This window comes from Apodemus sylvaticus, chromosome 6 (genome assembly GCF_947179515.1).
Source record: "Apodemus sylvaticus chromosome 6, mApoSyl1.1, whole genome shotgun sequence".
Taxonomy (NCBI): domain Eukaryota; kingdom Metazoa; phylum Chordata; class Mammalia; order Rodentia; family Muridae; genus Apodemus; species Apodemus sylvaticus.
Window position 1 is genome coordinate 11606554 of NC_067477.1, and position 22276 is coordinate 11628829.

A 22276-nucleotide genomic window follows, 5' to 3' on the forward strand; every position below is an offset into this window, starting at 1 on the left:
TTTCCCCTTTATTCAAACATTTAAACAGTCAAAACAAGACTAGCCATTTCTACCACAGAAGATTTACATACTTTTGGAGTTGTAATTTTAAACCACTCTGCTTAACTCCCCTACTCAAGTCAAATCCCAAACGCTTTGCCTCTTCTACCATCCATCCATCCATCCATCCATCCATTAACTCACTCACTCATTTGTCTGTAGTACTGAGGACAAAACCCAGATATTGTGTGCTAGGCAAGCTCTCTACCCCAGACCTTCAAATGCTTTTTAATGAGAACACTTTAATATATTGCAAGCTACATCTGCCTAGCAACAAGTTATAAACTTATGTTATCCTACTTCTGTTCCCATGGATACAGTCATGAACAGTGCTGGGGCAGCTGTATGAATCAAGAAAAGAATCCCAAGAGAGTATATCCCCAATCTGGGTAGAAAGCAGTGCTCTAAAGGTAAAACACTGTCCACAGAATTCCCACCAGAGCCACAGATCCCAATAGCCTCCTGCTGTGACTGCCTTCTTCACCCTGCACTTTAACAGCGACTTCTGTGCCTGCACTGACAGTGACCTGGCTCCCAGAACTGGTCACAGGTTTCTTGGAATTTATGACATAGCAACTTTGTCAACATAACTTGAAAAAAAGGTAGAAACTGCCTTACATTGTAAATCTGTAATCTGGAAAGAAAGCTAAATGGTTTTTTGGCTTTGTAAATTCATCTTTTTTCTAAGTACTAACATTTAAGGAGAAAGAACTGCATAATCCAAATTTTGGAAAAGACAACTGCTTTAAGCTTAAATATTTATTTCTAGTACATAAAATTAAAAGAACTAGCCAGGTGGTTAATTAATTAAATTAATTAAAAGAACCCAGCACTCAAGAGGCAGAGGCAGGTGGAGTTTAAGGCCTGCCTGATCTACAGAGTTCCCTGTCTCAAAAAACAAAAAGATTAGAACTCAAAAACAAACAAACAAACCACCAAAGTTCTGCCAAAGTGGCCATAGAAAACAAATGAACAAAGGGATTTTACATTGTTGACATTTTTTTTTTAATTTGATAGGATCCTGTGTGGCCCACCCTGGCCTCAAACATGTAATTCTCCTCCATCTACCTCTTTGATGTAGGCATTATGTGCTTGTTACCATACTCGAGCTAAATAACTTTTCTATAAATTGTAAAAATACTAATCACATAATGGAATTATTGGTAAGCAAAAACTATTCTTAAAAAAAAAAAAAAAGAAAGAAAGAAAAACCTTTCTCCTGGCAAACAAACAAAAATTAAGATTAATAAGGCTTAGAATTTTAAAATGTTAAATTTATTACATAAAATTTGCAACTTTTAGCTGGGTTGCAAGCTAAATATGCCAGCACTGCAGAGGCTGAGTCTTTTTTTGTTTTGTTTTGTTTTGTTTTGTTTTTTGTTTTTCCAGGGTTTCTCTCTGTAGCCCTGGCTGTCCTGGAACTCACTCTGTAGACCAGGCTGGTCTCGAACTCAGAAATCCGCCTGCCTCTGCCTCCCAAGTGCTGGGATTAAAGGCGTACACCACCACTGCCCAGCAAGGCTGAGACTTTTGAGAGCAGAGGGTTGAGAGCTCAAAGCCAGCCTAAATGGCAAAGATGGCTCGTGAGGTAGCCGAGGCAATACTGTGAGACCTTGGTTAAAAAAGAAAAACGTTTTAGCTAAAACTTTTACATAGACAGAGAATCTCACAATCAAAAGAGAACATGAACCCAGGACACATTACGCCACACAGCTAGTCAGTCAGTACAGCCCTCAATGGCCTGCAGCACCGTCGGCTGGCCTGGACCTTGCCACAGTCCTGATGCTCCTGCTTTCATAGCTGGGATTGCAAGCATGAGCCCCTATGCACAGCAACTTCCTTTAATCCACACAGATTTTATAATAAACAAAATAGGCCACAGCCACAAACAGAAAGGAAATGAACTAATGACCCATAAGCATGGAGGATGCCTGAATCACGAGCTAAAAGGACTGAACTTACTCTAGAAGTGGAAGCACTTTCGACCTCTGCAAAGATCACAATGAGCTTGGCAGCGGGAATTCGGGAGCTTGCATATGGATTCTGATCCAGCAATTCCACTCCGCAGAAAAGTTAGCCCAGTGAGCACAGGACTTGTAATTTAGATTAGTAGAACCAGAGAATGTTCATCTGTAGGACCAGATTATGGTTCTACCCACTCTGCTGTCGAGACACAGAAGCACACAACACACAACACACCATCCTAAGAAGGCAAAGAAACTGGTTTCCATCCCCAGACCAAAGAAGGAAAAGAGAGAGGTGGGCCTGGCAAGTTGATTCAACAAGTAAAGTACCTTCCCAAGCAAGCGTGATGCCCTGAGATCAACCCTATCTTAGTCAGGGTTTCTATTCCTGCACAAACATCATCACCAAGAAGCAAGTTGGGGAGGAAAGGGTTTATTGAGCTTACACTTCCATGTTGCAGTTCATCACTAAAGGAAGTCAGGTCTAGGACTCAAGCAGGTCAGGAAGCAGGAGCTGATGCAGAGGCCATGGAGGGATGTTTCTTACTGGCTTGCCTGCCCTGGCTTGCTCAGCCTGCTCTCTTATAGAACCCAAGAACACCAGCCCAGGGACGGCACCACCCACAAGGTGCCCTCCCCACTTGATCACTAATTGAGAAAATGCCCCACAGCTGGATCTCATGGAGGCACTTCCCCAACTGAAGCTCCTTTCTCTGTGATAACTCCAGCCTGTGTCAAGTTGACACACAACAGCAGCCAGTACAAACCCCAGAACTCAAAGCAAGAGGAGGAAGCAAATCCTGAGAGCTAGTCTCCGAGCCACGTCACCAGCACACAAGCTCACACTCACACCCTCATCCACTCAAAACTTATAATAGTGATCAATAAAACTTTATTAATTAAAAATACTACTAGTATTAGCTCCTTTCTTTATCTCTCTATTTACATATATATAATAAATACATTATTTACATTATCTTCCATCAGGAGACTTTAGGAGAAATAGGACAGAGCAGACAATTTAGAAATTAGAAACAATCAAACCACAAGCAAAACAACCCAAACAATTGGCTGAACACATGTAGTAGCCAAATAATTAAAAGGCAATAATCTGAGAATATGTATTTGCAACCAGTGAAAAGGATTTAATATTTCAAACTGATTAGAAAATTAAAGGTGCTCTCTTTAGTGGGAAAAGAACATAAAGACTTATCATAAAAGGAAATGGCAGTGCTGGCACACACCTTTAATCTTGGCACAGGAGGCAGACAGGAGGATTTCCGAGTTCAAAGCCAGCCTGGAAAACAGAGAGAGTTCCAGGACAGTCAGGGATAAACAGAGAAATACTGTCTTAATAAAAAAAAATAAAAGAGGAAGAAGCCAAAACAGAACCAACACAACACCACAATAGTGAACTGTTTGATACTTCATGGACTGTTATTTAATTCTTTAAAAGTTTTGAAGACTTGGGCTAGAGAGATGGCTCAGTGGTTAAGAACACTCACTGAGTCTTCCAGAGGTTCTGAGTTCAATTCCCAGCAACCACAAGGTGACTCACAACCATCTGTAATGGGATCTGATTCCCTCTTGGGCATCTAATGGGGTGTCTGAAGACAGCTACAGTGTACCCACATGCATGAAATAAATAAATAAATAAATAAATAAATAAATAAATAAATCTTAGAAGTTTTGAAGACTTTACACACACACACACACACAAAAAAAAAACTATTAATTAATGCCATAAAGGAACTAACAGTGAACTTAGTTCTTGTCAGGCACAGGTCTATCTATGCAGTTTGTGTATAGTAATTCATTTAATACACTTTTAGAAACATTAATGACAAAGCATCGATTCTTGAAATTTTGTGAGATTTATTTTGATCAAAAGTCCTTGAGAATTTGTAAAGCTAACCTTCCTACAAAAGATGAAGACTTAACAGTGTGCACAGTGTCACAGACCCAGGTGTGGTGGTGCCTTTAGTCCTCAGACTTAGGAGTCAGTGGCAGGTAGACTGAGTTCCAGGCTGGCCCAGTACACATAGCAAGTTCCATTATGGCTTACAAAGGTTAAAGCCTGTTCAAAATTCCCCAGTTCCGACATGATTCAAAATTAGATACATATCTGTATCTAGAAATTCATACACAACAGAAGAGCTGACTAAATAAGGTATTTGTTAAGTGTATATAGCTAGGCATAGACCCAGAAGACCAAACTCTGTAGCCAACCTGGGCTATTGGGACCTCCATTGTCACATCTGGGCACGCACACATACATACCCAGAGTTAAAAGATCTCTATTCTAATGGGTCAAAGTTCCAAATTCATGCTTATCACTCTCTTGAAATATTCTAACAGCATTCTCTCTCAAAAGCGTGGTTCTCTAAGGGCCTGGGTGTATATTTTGCTCAGTGTTCTATATGGCACTTAGGACAGCACCTAGCATATAGTAGGTGCTCATTTAAAAGTTTCTGCACAGCCGGGCGGTGGTGGCGCATGCCTGTAATCCCAGCACTTTGGGAGGCAGAGGCAGGTGGATTTCTGAGTTCGAGGCCAGCCTGGTCTCCAGAGTGAGTTCAGTACAGCCAGGGCTACACAAAGAAACCCTGTCTCAAAAAATACCAAAAAAACACACACAAAAAAAACCCCAAAACAAAAAAAAGTTTCTGCACGACCACACTGGGGTGGTAACTCAGCTGCTACAGTGCTTTCCATACAGACATGAGCAGCTTTCTGGTCCCCAGTGCAGGGAGACAGGGGCAGGCAGATCTCAGTGACTGCGTTCTACAGCCGGATGGCAGCTCAGGCAGCACCCCTTGAGCCAAGGTGTCTGCCTGGGCACACAGTTCCTAAGACTCTGTCCTAAAAAGGCAAGTAGAGAAAATAAACGGTCTCCTCCGTCAGCGGTGTCCTGACACAGGCTCCTCATCCTGTCCTTCCCCAAATACACCTACTCCATCACCCAGTGGCTTAAGTGTCTCCAAGGTCAAGCACTGAAGGGCAATGCTTTTCAAAGGTAGAGAAGGAGTGTTAAAATAGAGTCAGCGAGATTGCTCAGCAAGAAAGAGTACTCCCTGTGTAAGCCTAAAGGCCTGGATGCCACCCTAGAACCCATGATGGAGGGCGGGGCTTTCCCAGCCACCCCATGGCACATGTGTTCTAGTGCGTGGACAGACACTTTTAACATTATCAATTTAATAAATAAGGAAAGAAGGAAGAATGAGGAGGACACACACAAGTGTGCAAAGCACCTGACCATCATAAGTCTTGGTAGAGGTGTTGATTTTATTTTATTTACTTATTTATTGTTACTCTATTTCATTAGACAAAGTCTATTTCCTTCTGCTTATAAAGTTCACCATGAAATAGAGTGCACTGGCCTCACCATCGCCTGCTTGCTGTCTAATGCTGGGAAAGGAGTAAGAGTCCCAGGCATCCTGGGCCAGCATGCAAGCACTCTACTCCTAGCTACAGATGCAGCCTAAGAGTAAGGGGGAAAGTTAGGGGTTCAGGTGGTGCTGAGAGTGCCCGCCCAACCCAACCAGCACACTGCCCATCCCGAGCGATCGAGCGAGCACTGTGAGAAAGGGAAAATCCAATGATCCCATCAAGTGACCAGCAGGTACCACAGCACCTTCCAGAAGTGTACTCCATCGTGTTTAAACAGAAGTCACTTAACATTTCATTTCTTCTGCAGAATGTGTTCCCATCCCTTATGACAGGTGATTCTTCTTAAAAAACAAAAACAAAACCCCACAAGCCCACAAGGGACGCCTTTAAATACAGCACTGAAGAGGGAAGGCCAATGGATCTCAGTGGAGTTCAAAGCCAGAACTACAAAGTGAGCCTGTCCTCAAACTCAAAAATATCAGCCTCTTTACCTATGAGAGTCAAACAAAACATGAGGGACTCCCTCAACCGGGAGTGTCCCTCCTCTCTCCTGACTGAAACCAAGACAGCAGCATACACTTGTAATCCCAGCTGTCAGGGCTTCTAACCGTCAGGCGTGGGAGCACATGCCCTTCTTTCTGGGAGTTTGAGGCCAATCTGGTCTACATAGTGAGTTCCAGGACAGCAGGAGTACAGAGAGATGGTTTTAAAAATAAAGGTTTGGAACTCAATGCCATACTGATCTACATAGTGACACTCTGGCTCAAAACCAAAACATGACCAAAGCAGTGTCTTTGGAAAGTCTTCCTTCTGCACCTAATCTCAATTGAAATCATCTCACTAGAGTTACCATGGTCCTGAATTTCCAATCACAGAGATACCACTGTCCAGTGGCTTTCACTCCATCAAATTAGGCATTTTATGATAAAGAAAAGGTATTAAATGATTATATTTAATATCCAAAGTTATGTGCTGTGACGCACGCATACATACCACCTATAGGGCTGATATGATATTATAGCTCAATGTAGACATATCTACAAAGCCCTAGAAATCAAAACCTCACCACCCCCACATACACACACATACAGCATTTACAAAAATTTTAAATACATCAAAAATGTTACAATAAATCATAAGCTAATATATCATATATAATTAATTATACATAATCATACACTTACAGATTTTTGTTTTCATTGCTTTTTGAGACAGAATCTCTCTGTGTGGTCCTGGCAGACCTGGAACTCCTGTATAATAAGCTCCCCTTGAACTCAGAGACGCACCTCACGGGCCTCCACAGCAAATAAAGCAGGGCTCTCAATCTGTGGGTTGTGGCCCCTGTGGGGTTGAATGGCCCTTTCACGGGGGTCACACATGGGAGACCCTGCCCATCAGATGCTTACAGTACAATCCATAACAGCAGCAGAATTACAGACATGAAGCAATAACAAAGATAATTCTATAGTTGAGGGTCCCCACACCAGGAGGAACTGCATTTAAAAGTCACAGCATTAGGAAAGTTGAGAACCTACTTGATTAAAGGCATGTGCCACCATGCCTGGCTTACAAAATCTTTTTTTTTTTTAAAGATTTATTTATTTATTATATGTAAGTACACTGTAGCTGTCTTCAGACACCCAGAAGAGGGTGTCAGATCTCATTACGGATGGTTCTGAGCCACCATGTGGTTGCTGGGGATTGAACTCAGGACCTTCGGAAGAGCAGTCTTAACCACTCTTTGGAAGAGCTCTTAACCACTGAGTCATCTCTCTAGCCCCTGGCTTACAAAATCTTTTTTTTTTTTTTGGTTTTTCGAGACAGGGTTTCTCTGTATAGCCCTGGCTGTCCTGGAACTCACTCTGTAGACCAGGCTGGCCTCAAACTCAGAAATCTGCCTGCCTCTGCCTCCCAAGTGCTGGGATTAAAGGCGTAAACCACTACCACCCGCTGGGCTTACAAAATCTTAACTAAAATATTTTTAAGTTACTAATCCTGACTGTTGGAAACATGACTAATATTCTATTTTTCTGATGTTAAACTTTTTCATAGCAAAAAAAGCACACTTATGAACATTTAGGAAGCAAGTGTAGTAATCTATAATGTACAGATTATGTACAGGAAATGTACAGTGGCTGTGCACGGCAGACTGCGAGGGGTCCATCCCACCCTTGCATAGTGAGTCAGCCCTAAGAACATGCGCAGAAGTAACTGTGTGGAAAGCAAGGTGACAGACACTCCGAGGGTGAAGTCAGGCTCTGGGAAACATAAACCCCAATCACGGTCATGCTGCCTTACTTCCACAGTAGGTAATCCTACTTGTCAACTTCACGGGTTTTTTAATGCATCTGGGTGTTTTGCCTGCATGTACACGTGTACACTATGTGTGTGCCAACTGACTAAGGCCCTATGGTCATGCTGAGTGCTTTAGGGATGGCTGATGGCTGTGGCTAGATTTGTCTCAAGTTCAGTTTACAGGACTCACATCTGAGGTGACTGACACCATCAATACTTCCACTATCTCTTGCCATGCTCTTAGTAAGACAAAAAAAAAGTGGATTTCAATCTTTGTTTTCTACAGAAACAAAATTCCTTCTTAAAAATTTAATATTAAAAATTCAATATTTAATAATAAAATTAATAATTTTTAAAGAATTTAAAATTAAATTTTAATTTTAAAACTTATCTGAAAGCTCAGACACTGAAGTTTGCAGTCTATAACAAGAAAAAGAGGCCTATAGTACCAAGCCCAGCCTCTCAGCTCACTAGCAATGCTAAACAGAAACAGTAATGCTATGGAAACTGACCTGTTGCCAAGCAAGCGGAAGCCAAGCAGCAAATCGGAATGACAGGATCAGCTGATACACAAAACCAGTTTGGTTTAGATATATATATATATATAATATGTATACACACACACACACACACACACACACACTTATATGGCATCAGCAAACATGTTGCTGAAAATGACCAAGAGACAAAATACTCACAAGGTTACTAAAAGGAATATTCTTTCCCCAGACCCTTCTAAGCAAAACATGAGGTCTAACATGGGTATTTAACTTTTATTTTATTCTTAATCTTTAGATAATTCAAACTGACTATGTTTTGGAGAAATCTGGATTACAATATCAATTAGTGATCAGGTTTCAATGAGATCAGATCAAACCCCTTATCATAAACACTGAAACTAGCTCTCAGAACATGAATGTATTATTCTAGTTTTACTAAGCCAAGCTGAGAGCCAGCATGACATACACCTAACTCCCAGTACTTGGAAAGTGGATGCAGGAGGATCTAGACTGAAGGCCATCTGGGACTGGGTTCCCAAAACCCAGACTGGACACTTACAACCCTAAACAATCCTCCTGCATCAGCCTTGCAAGTACTGACATTACATTTTGCACCAGGACCCCAGCTAATATCAGCTTCTTGTATGTTCATATGTTTACGGTAGTAAGTTAAAAGACTATTTCTATATAATCTGTATTCATGACAGCTTTTTCATAAATTTTTTACTTTTTCTAGGCTACAAAGTTCACCTGTGAATTTTTTCTAATTGTCACAAAACTCCAAAACATGAATCTACTTGTCCCACAAGGGCCAGCTATACACGCCCCTGAAAACACAACATGGGGACTTACTAATGCTTTTTTTTCAAGATTTATTTATTTCATTTATATAAGTACACTGTCACTGTCCTCAGACACACCAGAAGAGGGCATTGGATCCCATTACAGATGTTTGTGAGCCACCATGTGGTTGCTGGGAATTGAACTCAGGAGCTCTGGACCAGCAGGTCAGTGCTCTTAGCCGCTGAGCCATCTCTCCAGCCCAGGTACTTACTAATTCTAAGAAATGCATATGTAGGCCGGCTTTGTTGGAGAAAGCAGAGAGCTCAAGGAGGAGCCTGATTCTGAGGGGGAAACCGTGGCTAACACGGAAAGGAAGGGAAGGGAACTTGCTGCAGAACAATAAACATTGTGCTGTATAATGAGAACATTTTATATCCTTACTCAAAAAATTATCTTGGTTTTTATTTTTGGTTTTTATTTTAAAATCATATCTTCCTCTGTTGCCTAGGTTGGCCTCAAACTTGATCAATACTCTTGCATCAACCTCCTTATGTACTGGGATCAGAAACATTCACAACCAGTAAGAAATAAGTCCCTAGAATATATCGAATAAAAAAAAATGAAAAAAAGAAAGAAAGAAAAGTCTCTAAAACCATCCCACAGCTCAGGTTCAACATGATCCTGTAGGTCACAGTACTAAGTGAGAGAACAATATCTAAATGTTAAACAGCCAGGCAGCCGCACTGCTACACGTTCCCATGCGAGGCGTTCTCCACAAAATAACATCCAGTGAGGCTGGAGAGCCTGTTGCGTGGTTAAGAGTACATGTTCTCTTGTGGGACCCAGGTCAGAGCCAAGCACACTACATGGCGACTTAAATTTCAGTTCCCAAGAAGCTGATGCCTTCCTCCTGAGCCCCTCCACAGGCGCTCGCTCGTCCAATGGTCATCCATGCAAGCAAAACACACATTCCTTGTTGAAGTCGTCGACCTCAGTGCATAGGCGTGAACACACCACACCACTCCAGGTGCCTCCAGTCACCAAACTACATGTTTCTCATGCGTCTATGTTCATGATTTACATGACACTCACCATTGCAATGAAACATCCCTGTGATCCCAGCACCTCAGGGGCTGACTGCAGAGCACTGAGGCAACCCTGCGCCACACAGGAAGGCTCTGTTTCTAAGCACATAGCCAAGCAGTGGTGGCCCACGCCTTTAATCCTGGCACTCAGGAGACAGAGACAGGCAGAGCTCTGTGAGTGTGAGGCCAGCTTGGTATACAGAGTAAGTTCCATGCAGCCAGGGTTACAGAGAAGTCTGTCTAATAGATAGATAGACAGACAGACAGACAGACAGATAGATAGATAGATAGATAGATAGATAGATAGATGAACTAATCTATGGATGCAATCAAACACTGCTGCCAAATGTTTTCCTTAAAGACATTTCTGGATTAACACTGATCTAAATTCTTATTGTTAATGATTATGTTGTTAATTTCCCTCCCTTTTTATGTTTTTGTTTTCTTGAGACAGGATTTCTATGTGTAGCCCTAACTGCCCTGGAACTCAAAGATTCACCTGCCTCTGCCCCCCCTCCAATGATGGGGATTAAAGGGTTAACATTAGGGTTAGACCCCACCCCATTCTTAATGAAGTCTCTTAAAGCTAATGACAATTTAAAACTGGGTCAATAAGTTACTGAGCATTTTCAGATTAAACCGTAACTTAACTAAACCACTTAGTATTTGCATTGCTGAATACAGGAACTAAAGACAATAACTTTCTCTGGTGTAACTTTGGGAAGGGTTAAGTGATCTAATGGTGCTCAAACAAGCCTGAAATAAATATTCAACTGATCTGGTAATGCCAGGTCACTTTTTTGGCAATCTCCTGTTAATGATGACAAGTTCTCTCTCAAGCTACACACCCCCTTCTCTTACACAGCAGTGGCAGATGCCCAAGGCAGCTGGATTTAGTTAAACTCACAGCACTTTAACCCCTTCTGAGAAAATAGCTGGTAATTCCAGGAAAGCCTTCACTTTAACCATTAATGTGCTACTGTAACTACATGCTAGGCAGTCATTAAACCAGAACTTCTCATCGGGCAAAGTAATTTGGGACAAACAGTTACTAGCATACCAACTGAAGTTGAAGAGGATTAGTTTTGAAAATACCCAAAAGTCTCAATTCTTAGGGATATGAACCTCAGAAACCAAGAATCCTACAGTGACATATTTACAGGGGCTATGCACCAATACCAGTCTTTTGAGACCCCAATCAAGAAAATATTTATTCCTTCCTAATCAAAGAAATTAAAATCCTTCCCCTACAGTCAATATTAAAAACTAAAATTTTTTTATGTAACTAACAAAAAATTAATAATCAAATACATAAACTACACTTAAAAATGCTCAATTTTAAAAACAAAATCTATATATGCAACTCTTAACAGGAGATTAATAACCAAATACATGAACTTAAATAAACTGTTAAAATTGGGGTAGGGGAGATGCCAACATATTAATAATGGTGACATAGCTTAGAAACTCAGCTCTTGAAGAGATAGGAGAAAGGTAGGTTCACAGACAGATTAAACTACATTTAAGATATTCTTTAAAAAAAAAAAAAAAAGAGCCACCAAAGAAGGTCACAGTGGCTCGCACACACATGGAACATTAGTACTAGGAAGCAAAGAAGAAGAACTGTCACCTCCTGGGCCAGCCCGGGCTACATAGGCTAGTTCTCAGTCTGCTGATACAACACAGCAAAAGCCTATTTCAAAACATAAAATACAAGTGTGGCCCAGTGTCTCACATCTTTAATCCCAATACTCGGGAGGCAGGAAGCAGATCTCTTTGAGTTCAAGGCCAGCCTGGACTACATAGTTGAGTTCTAGGCCAGCCAGGACTACATATTTTGACCCTGTCTCCAAAACTGTAATCAATTAAAACAAACAACACAATGAAAATAAAAGACAATGACCGATATACAGAAAACAGTAAATGTGGGTTGGTCAGGCAGCCCAGGGAGAACAACTTGCTGTATGTGCTGTATGTGACCTACAACACCAGAACCCACCGGAGGAGAATCAGGGGTGTTTTTTTGTTTTTTGTGACAGGGTTTCTCTGTGTAGCCCTGGCTGTCGTGGAACTCATTCTGCAGACCAGGTTGGCCTCAAATTCAGAAATGCACCTGCCTCTGCCTCCCAAGTGCTGGGACCACTTAGGTACACCACCACTGCCTGGCTCTGCCTAAGTTCTGAAAGCATGTTATAGATATAACATATCTGTAGATATGTTATAGATAGAAGAAAACGTAAAAGAGAGGGTTATAAGAATGGATCCACAACTAAGGGCATCTGCTATCCATGCAGAGGACCCAGGTTCCCAGTGCCCACAAGGTAGTTCACGACCATTTGTAACTCCAGTTCTCTCCTGGCCTCAAAGACACCCACACACATATGGTAACACACATGCAGGGAAAACACACACACATATAAAGAAAATCTTTTGAAGTAAAAAAGATACCCAATCTCACCAATAATTCAAAAAATACAAAATATATCAAAGGACCATGTTTCAAAAATTAGTAAATCTAAGTCAGGCCTTAGAGTGCCCATCTTTAACCACAGCACATGAGAGAAGGGAGCTGGATCTGTGAGGCCAGCAAGGCCTAGAGTGAATCCCAGGCCAGCCAGGCTGCGTAGTCTTAGCACTTCTGTTTGAAAGACTCAAACAGAAACTGTCACAAACTCAAGGACAACCTGGTACACCCACACACCTACTTAGGAGACACAGAGCAGAATTAAAAGTTCAAGGTCATCTGATACCTCACAGAAATTTTAAGCATCTTGAGCTACAAGATACCTTTATTTGGGAAAAACATTTAGAATAACAGAAAGAGTCTGGAAAGAGGGCTCAGTGGTTAGGAAGACTCATTGCTTGTCCAGGAGCCATGTGTAATTACAGTCCCAAGTGACCTAAAGTCCTCTTTTGACTTTTGTAGGCACTGGTGCACATGTGACGCACATACGTATATACAGGCAAAAGATTCAGACACATAAAATAAATACAGAAGAAACTTTTTTAAAATATTTATTTATTTTATGTATGTGAATACACTGTAGCTATCTTCAGACACACCAGAAGAGGGCATCAGATCCCATACAGATGGTTGTGAGCCACCATGTGGTTGCTGGGAATTGAACTCAGGACCTCTGGAAGAGCAGTCAGTGCTCTTAACCACTGAATCATCTCCCCAGCCCCCAAAGGAAAAGTTTTAAAAACAAACAAATAAACAAAAAAACCTAATAAAATTGTTACACCTAAGTATTTCTGCATAAACAGCTTAGTGTGGTTGTACACATCTACAATTCCAGACTCTGACTGAGAAGGCCAGAATGTTTCAAAGCCAGCTGGACTACACATCCAGGCCACAGAAAGCAAAAGAAGGGCAGGGGCTACAGCTCAGGGTGGCGCATTTGCCTGGTATGCCCGAGACTTTGGGTTTGATCCCAGCCTCACAAAAATCTATCCATTAACCAATCAACAATCAGTTCTAGCATCCTCCAAATATACCACTCAATTTCCCTTCTACAGGAAGGGTTCCCAAATAGACAAGCTTCCCAGAATCCTCAGGTCTTCCCCAGCCAATGGCTGAGTCAACAGGTGTCTGAAACCAGAGCCATCCCTGCCCCTGCCCCTCTCAACAGTGATGCCACGGAGCCTGTCCATGCCAAGCAGCTCTACCTATGCAGCACCGTCACTTCCCTGTCCTTCACAGGCGTCACAGAGAGCCTCTTTCCTCATTATCCTCATGAACATCTACCCCAGTCATTACTCGTACATCTCATTTTGCCTGCTTCCTGGGGGGTGCAAACAAACAAACAAAAAGTGAAGGAGTCGGGCAGTGGAGCCATGTGCCTTTCATCCTACCACTTGGGAGGCAGAAGCAGGCAAACCCCTGAGTTCAAGGCCAGCCTGGTCTACAGAGCTAGTTCCAGGACAGCCAGGGTGACACACTGAGGGGAAGAGCAGGCCTCAGCTGGACCTGATATGGCTCAGGTAACAATGGCCAGCACTATTCCATCTGAAATATTTTGTCTTGAACTTTTTGCTTGTTCCATTTTATTTTATATTTTATTTTTATGTATGTTAGAGGAGGGCATGCACTTAAGAATACAGGTGGCCAATGAAGCCAGGTGTTGAATTTCCCTAAAGCTGGAGCTACTGATGGCTATATGCCACCCAAAGTGGATGCTGGGCCCTGGACTCTGGGGCACTATGCACTCTGAATGAATGAGTCATCTCTCCAGATGCCTCTGCCTTTTCTGGTGTTCTAAAGCAGGGGCTCATTGCCTAGTGCAAGCTGGCCTCAAATCCACAGCAACTGTCCTGCCTCTGCCCTGCTGAGTATGGGAACTACAGAATGAGTTATCCCACCTAACAGAGTATTATTATAAGTCATTAATTATAATGCTATATTTGTAATTCTAGCTTACCTTACAGTGATTTGCAAAATAAAAAGGCACCATCAAATTATACATAATAACTATCTTAGCATTTTAATTTTTAAAAGTTTAATTCTTCTCTTTCTAAAATTTTAAGCATATTAGAGTTGACATATATTACTTATTAAGCCCACCATCAAGGATCTAAAACAATAAAAGGTAAGATTTGGTCCAGATGACTACACCTGGAGACAGTTTTAATGACTGGGAAATTAATGACAAACAGGCCACTTCATCCCTCGGTCTCTATGTCCCTCATGTAGAAAACAGAACAGGTACCAGGGTAGTAGCACACACCTGTAATCCCAAAAATTGGGAGAGGGAGGTAAGAGAACTAACTAGGCCATCCTCAGCTATATAAGGCTAGCACGAACCACATGAGAGTAGGGTGGATGGCTCAGGAGGGAAGGGCACTCACTAAACTACACTTGAATCCTCGGAACCACATGTTGGAGAAAAATCAACTCCTGAAGGCTGTCCTCTGACCTTGAAATGTATGCACCAGATGGCTGGATGCATGCATGCATGCATGCATAGTATTTTTTAAGTAATAGGGAGGAAAGTGGGCTGTGGAAGTAGCTCAGTAATAGAGTACCTGCCTGGCCTTACACTCAATTCCCAGAAATGCTCCCCTCCCCCCCCCAAAAAAAACTCAGTGAAAGCAGATAGAACATACCGGTTCATACAACTGCCTATTATGCACAAGACAGAACACCTTTACAAGCCGCCTAACATGCAGAGTCGATGTTATCCATGAACTCAGGAGGCAGAGGTAAGAGGATGAGGACAAGATCAAGGCTGGCTGACAGTCCCATTAAAGATTACCTTAGAAAGAGTAACAAAGTCTGACAGGGGCTTGAGAGACTGCGAGAGGTAGGAAGCCACTTGCATAGCATCTATGATGCCTTGACCTGTCCCTCCCAATTTTTTCCTCTTCTTTGAAAGTTGTAATTTTATTTAGCATGTCTAAACTGTGATAATAAAAACACAGAATAAACTTACATAAAACATATCTAAGAAAACAACTGAAGTCAACCATAACATCCTACCAGTGCACTCCAATGGCTAAAAAAATACAAAGCATCACAGAAGTGACCAAAGAAATACACAGGGTTTGAGATATAGCTCAGATGGTGAGTTCTTGCCTAGAATTCACTAAATCTGAGTTCAACCCCTAACACCACACAAAACTAAGCATAACCCCAGGACTATTAGAAACTCAAGAAAGGACCACTAAAATGGCTCAGCGAACTTGCCACCAAGCTAAAGCCCTGGGTTCTATTTCTGGAACCCACATGGTGGAGACCAACTCCCCACAGTGCTTCTCTAGATGCTTTGAGGCCCATACGCACAATTAAAAAGAATAAAAACAAAGAATCTTTTAAAAAGTCATTGTCCATGGGTTGGTGAGATAGCAATGGCTCCACACTGGCTGTTCTTCCAAAGGTCCTGAGTTTAATTCCCAGCAACCACATAATGACTCACAACCATCTGTAATAGGATCTGATACCCTCTTCTGGCACATAGGTGCACATGCAGATAGAGTAATCATATACATAAAATAAACAAATCTTTTAAAAATTTTTCATGGTCCTTTCTCTTATTGTTTACCAGCAAGAAGCAGGAAACATATTATTTTAGAGAGAAAACAGTATTCATATCAAAATAAGAGGCTGCTGACTCAGAAACAGGTCAAAGCAGCAGTAAACTCAAGCTCCTCCACACTCCTCTGTGATACGGAGTCTCCGAGAAACATGACAGCTCAGCATAATGTGGTGGCAAGAGTGACAAAGCAGCCTGGATGTCACTTGTAACAGAAGTGGAAAGCTGCATCCTGACTTTTGTTTTTACCTCTAAAGGGTCAAGGCTCTCGTTGTGAACAGATGCTACTCTTATCCCCAACTATGCACAGCCCATCATCAACCCAGTCTAGGCCTTAATCAGATTATAACAACCCAAGGAGCATCTCAGAAGTATGGCGCTCAGTCCAGCCTGTGTGCTGTTTGGGAGGATGACAGAACTAAGTTCTCACTGAACATGACAAGGCACCCTTAGTTTCAAGCACTCTAGAAATGAGGTCAAGCTGAGGTCTACAAATAAGTATAGACTTGAAAAAAATTACCCAGCTAGGCCTGGTGGTCATGCTACCTGCCACACAAGAGGCTGAGGCAGGGGGGGCTGTCCTCAGCATGAGACCAGTCTTCACTAAAGAGCCTGTTTTCAAAAAACTAAAAAATAAAATAAAAATCAATGTATGCCCATTCACACATCTTACTACTTTGTTGTTTTGGTTTGCTCTGTTTTTAAGCTTTCTAGACCAAGAGTAGTGGCTCCTGCATGCATCCCAGCACTCAGGAAGCTCAACAGGAAGATCACAAGTTCCAGGCCAGCCAAACCAGTACAGAAGCAAGACAATGTCTAAAAGAACAAGAGAAACGAAAGCCTACCCTTTCGTATGGGGGAACATGCTTTCAAAACTTAGGCAATGGCAGGGCAGTGGTGGTGCACGCCTGTAATTGCAGAACTTGGGAGGCGGATTTCTGAGTTGGAGGCCAGCCTGGTCTACAGAGTGAGTTCCAGGACAGCCAGGGCTACACAGAGAAACCCTGTTTTGAAAATCAAAAATAAATAAATAAATAAACAAACAAACAAAAATTAAAAATAAAAACCTTAGGCAGAAGCGTTTGAGGATCCCTCCGAAATGGGCATGGCGAAGAACACCTCTAATCTTGGCACTGGCAGGTAGATCTGTGTGAATCTGAGGCTAGCCCAATCTACACAGCCAGCCAGGGATATAAAGTGAAACCATGACTCAAAACAATAAGTAATACAGCTGGGCATCAACATGCAGCTAGCATGCCAGGACCCCAGGTGCAGACCTGAGCAGCAGAAGGAAAGGAAGCTCTCACTTATCCTTCTTGTTTTTACTGTTGTGTGTTTGCACACATGCAGAGGCCAGAGGCTGGCTGTCAGGCTCTTTCTCTATCAATCTCCACATGTACTTATTTAGAGGCAGGGTCCACCCACTAAACTCGGAAGTTTAGAATCAGACATGTGTGGCCACGCCAGCCTTTTTCAGGCAGGACTCTGAACTAGGTCCTCTGGCCCTCACAGCAAGCGCTGGTGCCCAGAGCACCTCCCAGCCCTGGTCTCTGGTTTTAAGACAGGGCCCTGAACTCAGTCTCCGGTGCTGGGACTGCAGGTGTATGCTTGCCAGGCCTGACACTCCTAGTTTCTTTTTCTTATAATTTATTTGTTTTTATTTTATGTGCATTTGTGTTTTGTCTGCATGCACGATGGTGTGAGGGTGTCAGATCCATGGAGTTAGACAGTTTGAGCTGCCTTGTGGAGACCAGGAAGTGAGCCTGGGTCCTCTGGAAGAGCAGCCAGTGCTCTCAACCACTGAGCCATCTCTCCAACACCTGACTTCTTATAATCACATAAAGACCCTGACTTGTGGTGCTGGAATGATGGCTCAGAAATTAAAAGCACTGGTTACTCTGAAAACCTGGGTATGATTCTCAGCACCTATATGGTGCTAACAACAAGCTATGTAACTCCAAGTTCCAGGGACTCTGGTGCCCTCTTCTTTTTCTTTTCTTTTTTCTTTTTCTTTTTTTTTTTTAAGATTTATTTATTTATTTCATGTATGTGAGTACACTGTTGCTGTTGCTGTCTTCAGACACACCAGAAGGGGGCATCAGATCCCCATTACACATGGTTGTGAGCTACCATGTAGTTGCTGGGAATTGAACTCAGGACCTCTGAAAGAGCAGTCAGTGCTCTTAACCACTGAGCCATCTCTCCAGCCCTGGGACCCTTTTCTGACCTCAGAAAGTACTACACAAACGTGGTGAATAGACATGTGCAGGCAAAACACCCATTTAAAGGGCAGGTGTGATGGGGAGGCAGAGGAAGGCAGGCAGATTTCTGAGTTTGAGGCTAGCCTAGTCTATAGAGAGTCCAGAGCAGCCACACAGAAAAATCCTGTCTTAGGACATGGGGGCACTATCTTGTGTCTAAAAGCAAACTGCTGTGAAACTAAGATGCTGCACAATTTCTGTTCTAAAACACAAATCTCAGCCAGGTGTGGTGATCACACCTTTAATACCAACACTCTAGAGTCCGAGAAAGGTAGAGCTCTGTGAGTTCAAGGCCACCATAGCCTGCTTAAAAGGTTCAAGGACAGCTTAAGCTAAACAGTTAGAACCTGCCTCAAAACAAAAACACAAGACAAAACCAGAAGACTTTCCTTGGAATTTACATTCAATGACAACATTACAAAAAAATTCACTCAGAAATAATAAACAAATGTGTCCCAGTGTTCAGATTGACAAAGCAAGGTTTTAAATAATCTCATAGCAGTTAAATTACAAAATAGAAAGTTTTGAAATACTAATGTGAAGGATCAATTGGCAATAAAGTTATGCATGAGAACATTTACAATGTTTTACTTTCTAAAAATGTTAGAACTCTAACAAATATATATCCTATCAAAAGTCCAAAGACAAACAGATAATGTCACTCAGGGCAGGGTCTCCTTAGCATGTGTAAGGGCCTGGATTTAATCCCAGCATCCTGAGATATCACATCCTGAGATAGACAATATGTATAAGACCTAAAAAACATTAATAACCAAAATAAGTCTAAAGACACTGAAGCAGGATAATAGCAAATTTTTAAGACAGCCTACATTATGGAGAGCAGTTGTGTCACAAAAACAAAAATGTCCCAAGAGTTCAAAACTTATCCCATGACACTTTATGTTTCAAAGAAGAGACTAACTCTAAAGGCATCAGGCACCTCAATGACAATGCAGAGATTAAGAGATCTAAATCCTGTGACCATTAAATATGTTCTTTTCCTAGGTCCCATCAAACATTTAGATAAACTTTCAAACCATGTAACAAAATGACCCAAGTTTCTGGAAGGTCTGACTGCTCGACTCAGGTTTTAAGAACAAGTCTGAGGAAACTTTGTAGCAAGCTTGATGCTCTATGTGTCACTGCATCAGACTTGACCTACAAAATGAGGATAGGGTCAACTGTAACCAAAAGCAGTATGCTTCCCCTGGTGGCCAACCCAGGGATGAAGCCCTGCTCAGAAGTGAAAAATTGAAAAGTGACTCTCAGAAAAAGATATGGGGAAAGGGGAAACTATCCGAATCACTAACAGGAGTTTACGAAGAGTGGAGTTATACTACAGAACTGTGAGGGACTAGTTTCATGCATTTGCAAGTCATTTATTCTCGGGGTGTCCAAACACTCACCCTCAATCCCTCCCTTCTGTGCTTTCACTTTTACCTAAACATAGAGTTCAGTACCTTAATAACAACTTAAAAGCAATCTCCTTTTTCAAGGACCAGATCCTTGCAATTTTCTGCAGTCTTGTTTCCAAGGAAAAGCATTTATCTTTTCAAACTAGTGGTATAACCTACTTAGGAAAGCCTCCTGTTCTAAAGCCCTCCAACCAGGACGGTTCACTCTAGCTGTACAAGACTGTCTTTTGAATTTTATTTCTGAAACAAAACCCACGTCCTTTCGAACATTTCCTGTAACCACCACCTTGAAAGACAGTCTCATACAGAGATGGGACAGAATCATAGGCATTAAAATCTGGCGAATTCCTTTGTCTGATAGGATCCCCCACAACCACCATCACTTTAAATTTGCTTCCACACAGATCAGCAGCAAGGCAAGTAAAAATGCCCCTTCTTGGAGACAAGGATTTCTAGTAGATGGAAACGGTCGGTTAGCTAAACCTTTGGATGGTTCTATTCTTTCACAACCTCTTCCTCCCCACCCCATCCCCCCCCAAAAGAAAAAAGAAATAAAGGAAACACACATTTACAAACAGATCCTAAAATAACAGCCACAAGCCAGGCTCTCTTATCTAGACAGATGCTCTCTGGAAAGCACACTTCTTTTATTACCTGATTGGGGTGGAGGGAGGGGAATATCGTTACTCCACTGGCCCTCCACTGGGATGGGATGGGAGTTAGATGGGATGGGATGGGATGGGATGGGATGAGACGAGATGAGAGGAGATGGGACAGGACCGGACAAGACTGGATGAGAGTCAAGAGGCAGTAAGAGCGCAGGGTTGACAGGGTAATGTTAGGAGACAGTTCGGAGTAAGAAGTCTCTGCGGAGCCCTGGGTCCGAGCGCCCCAGGACGCCAACTCTCCAGCACTACCACCCGGGATCCCGTCCTAAGCTCCAGTGCACCACACCTGGAGGCAGGGACATCCCACTCCACCCCGGCCAGGTGTGGCTTCCTCAGAGCCCGGGGACGCAGTGCTGTCCCCACCGGGGCCCGCGGCCTCCCCGCACCCGAATCTGCAGCACACTCGTGTGCGAGCGTGCCGCGCCGCCTGCCCTCGCACCCCGCGTGCCCCCGCGGACCGAAGGCCAACACGCACAAAAACAAAGTTGTCTCCCGGGCTCCCGTCGCTCGCTACTCACCGGGATCGAAGTCGGGCACTGCCGCTTGGTACTGGGGTCCCACCCGCATGCCACCGCCACCTGCGGGGAAGCAGAGCACGGCGGTCAGCGCGGGCGCGGACGCGAGCCGGGCGCGGGGGCGGCTGCCACCTACCGTGTTCCTCGTCGCTGGACGAGCCCGAGCTGCCTTCCTCCCAGGAGTTACTGCCGCTGTTCCCGTTGGGAGCCGCCGCCGCCAAACTTTTATTCTGACCATTATTGGGGGCGGCGGCGGCCGAGGCGGCGGCGGCCGAGGCGGAGGCGGTGCCGGCCGAGGCGGCGGCTGAGGCGGCGGCCGAGGCGGCCGAGGCGGCGGCCGAAGCTGCGGAGGCCGCCGTGTTCCTCCCTCGCCGCTTCCCTGAGACCTCGGGGCCCTTCTCCACCATGGCCGGCATCGGCGGGGCCCGGGGCCGGGCCAAAGTGACGGGGACCCCGGCTCGCGAGGCGCGGGCGGCGGGCCGCGGGCAGGGGGCGCAGGTGGGCGCCGGGCCGGGCAGGCGAGCGCGCGGGATCCGCTGGCGCGAGTTGGGGCTAGAAGAGGCCCAGACGGGCGGAGCGACGAGCCGCTTCAAGCCCCCGACGCCGAACGGAGCGCAACTTTGGCTCTCATCGCCGCCCGCACTTCGCTGGCTCTAACTACTCCGGGAGCCGCGGGCGGGGGGAGGGGCGGAGCCTGGGGGGGAGGAGGGCCGCGCACAGCCTAACCCGTCGCTCACAAGCTCCGCCTCTGTCAGTTTCCATTGGCTCTCACGAGATCCGGGCGGCAAGCAGGGGCACGGTAGGTCCTTGTGCGAGTCCGTCTGTCCATGGGGGCGGGATCACGGGAAGGGGGGGGGAAGGTTCTGCGCTTCCGTTGGCCGGGTTGGGTTGACGCGTATCGCCCACTGTACGTGGTTTGAGGTTTGCGATCGCTTTACGCCCCATGATCCATCTCTCGAGGCAACAGCGAGGAGTTAGCCGCCCTACTAGCCCCCTCCCCCTCCCCGGCGCCCCACTCCCTCCGCTCGCACCCTGTGGGCCCCGCGCCACCTCCCCCAGGGATCCCGCCGAGCGTCCCATCGGTTTTCCCAAAGTGAATGTGCCCGGCGCGAGAACAGAAATCGCGGGCAAGGTCGGGACTACTTTCCCCCTCGCGCGGAGGAGTACGCGCACAGTTTGAATGGGTTCTATACAAAGAGGAGAAACTAATTGGAAGAAACTAATTGCGCCCCCGCGTCGCCCAGGGGCGATAGGGATGTACTAGAGCAAGGGAACCTGGGGACGAGGCTCTCAGGTGGCAGTGTCCCCCGAGGGAAGGAAAGCGGTTGT

General features: G+C 44.2%; 1 protein-coding gene across 2 annotated transcripts in view; it reads right to left on the minus strand.

Annotated features, from left to right (window-relative positions):
- The window catches only part of Rcor1 (REST corepressor 1), a 77372-nt gene extending 55746 nt beyond the window's left edge, over positions 1–21626 (minus strand). For both annotated transcript variants that reach the window (XR_007978272.1, XM_052184993.1), the window contains exons 1-2: positions 21084–21626; positions 20951–21010 (exon numbers count right to left, since the gene is read on the minus strand). Coding sequence is in view for 1 of the 2 variants with exons in the window: in XM_052184993.1 (XP_052040953.1) it covers positions 20951–21010; positions 21084–21363 (340 nt within the window). In the remaining variant the exon portion in view is untranslated. The remainder of the gene's footprint in view (positions 1–20950; positions 21011–21083) is intronic.
- Between the last annotated feature and the right edge of the window lie 650 nt (positions 21627–22276).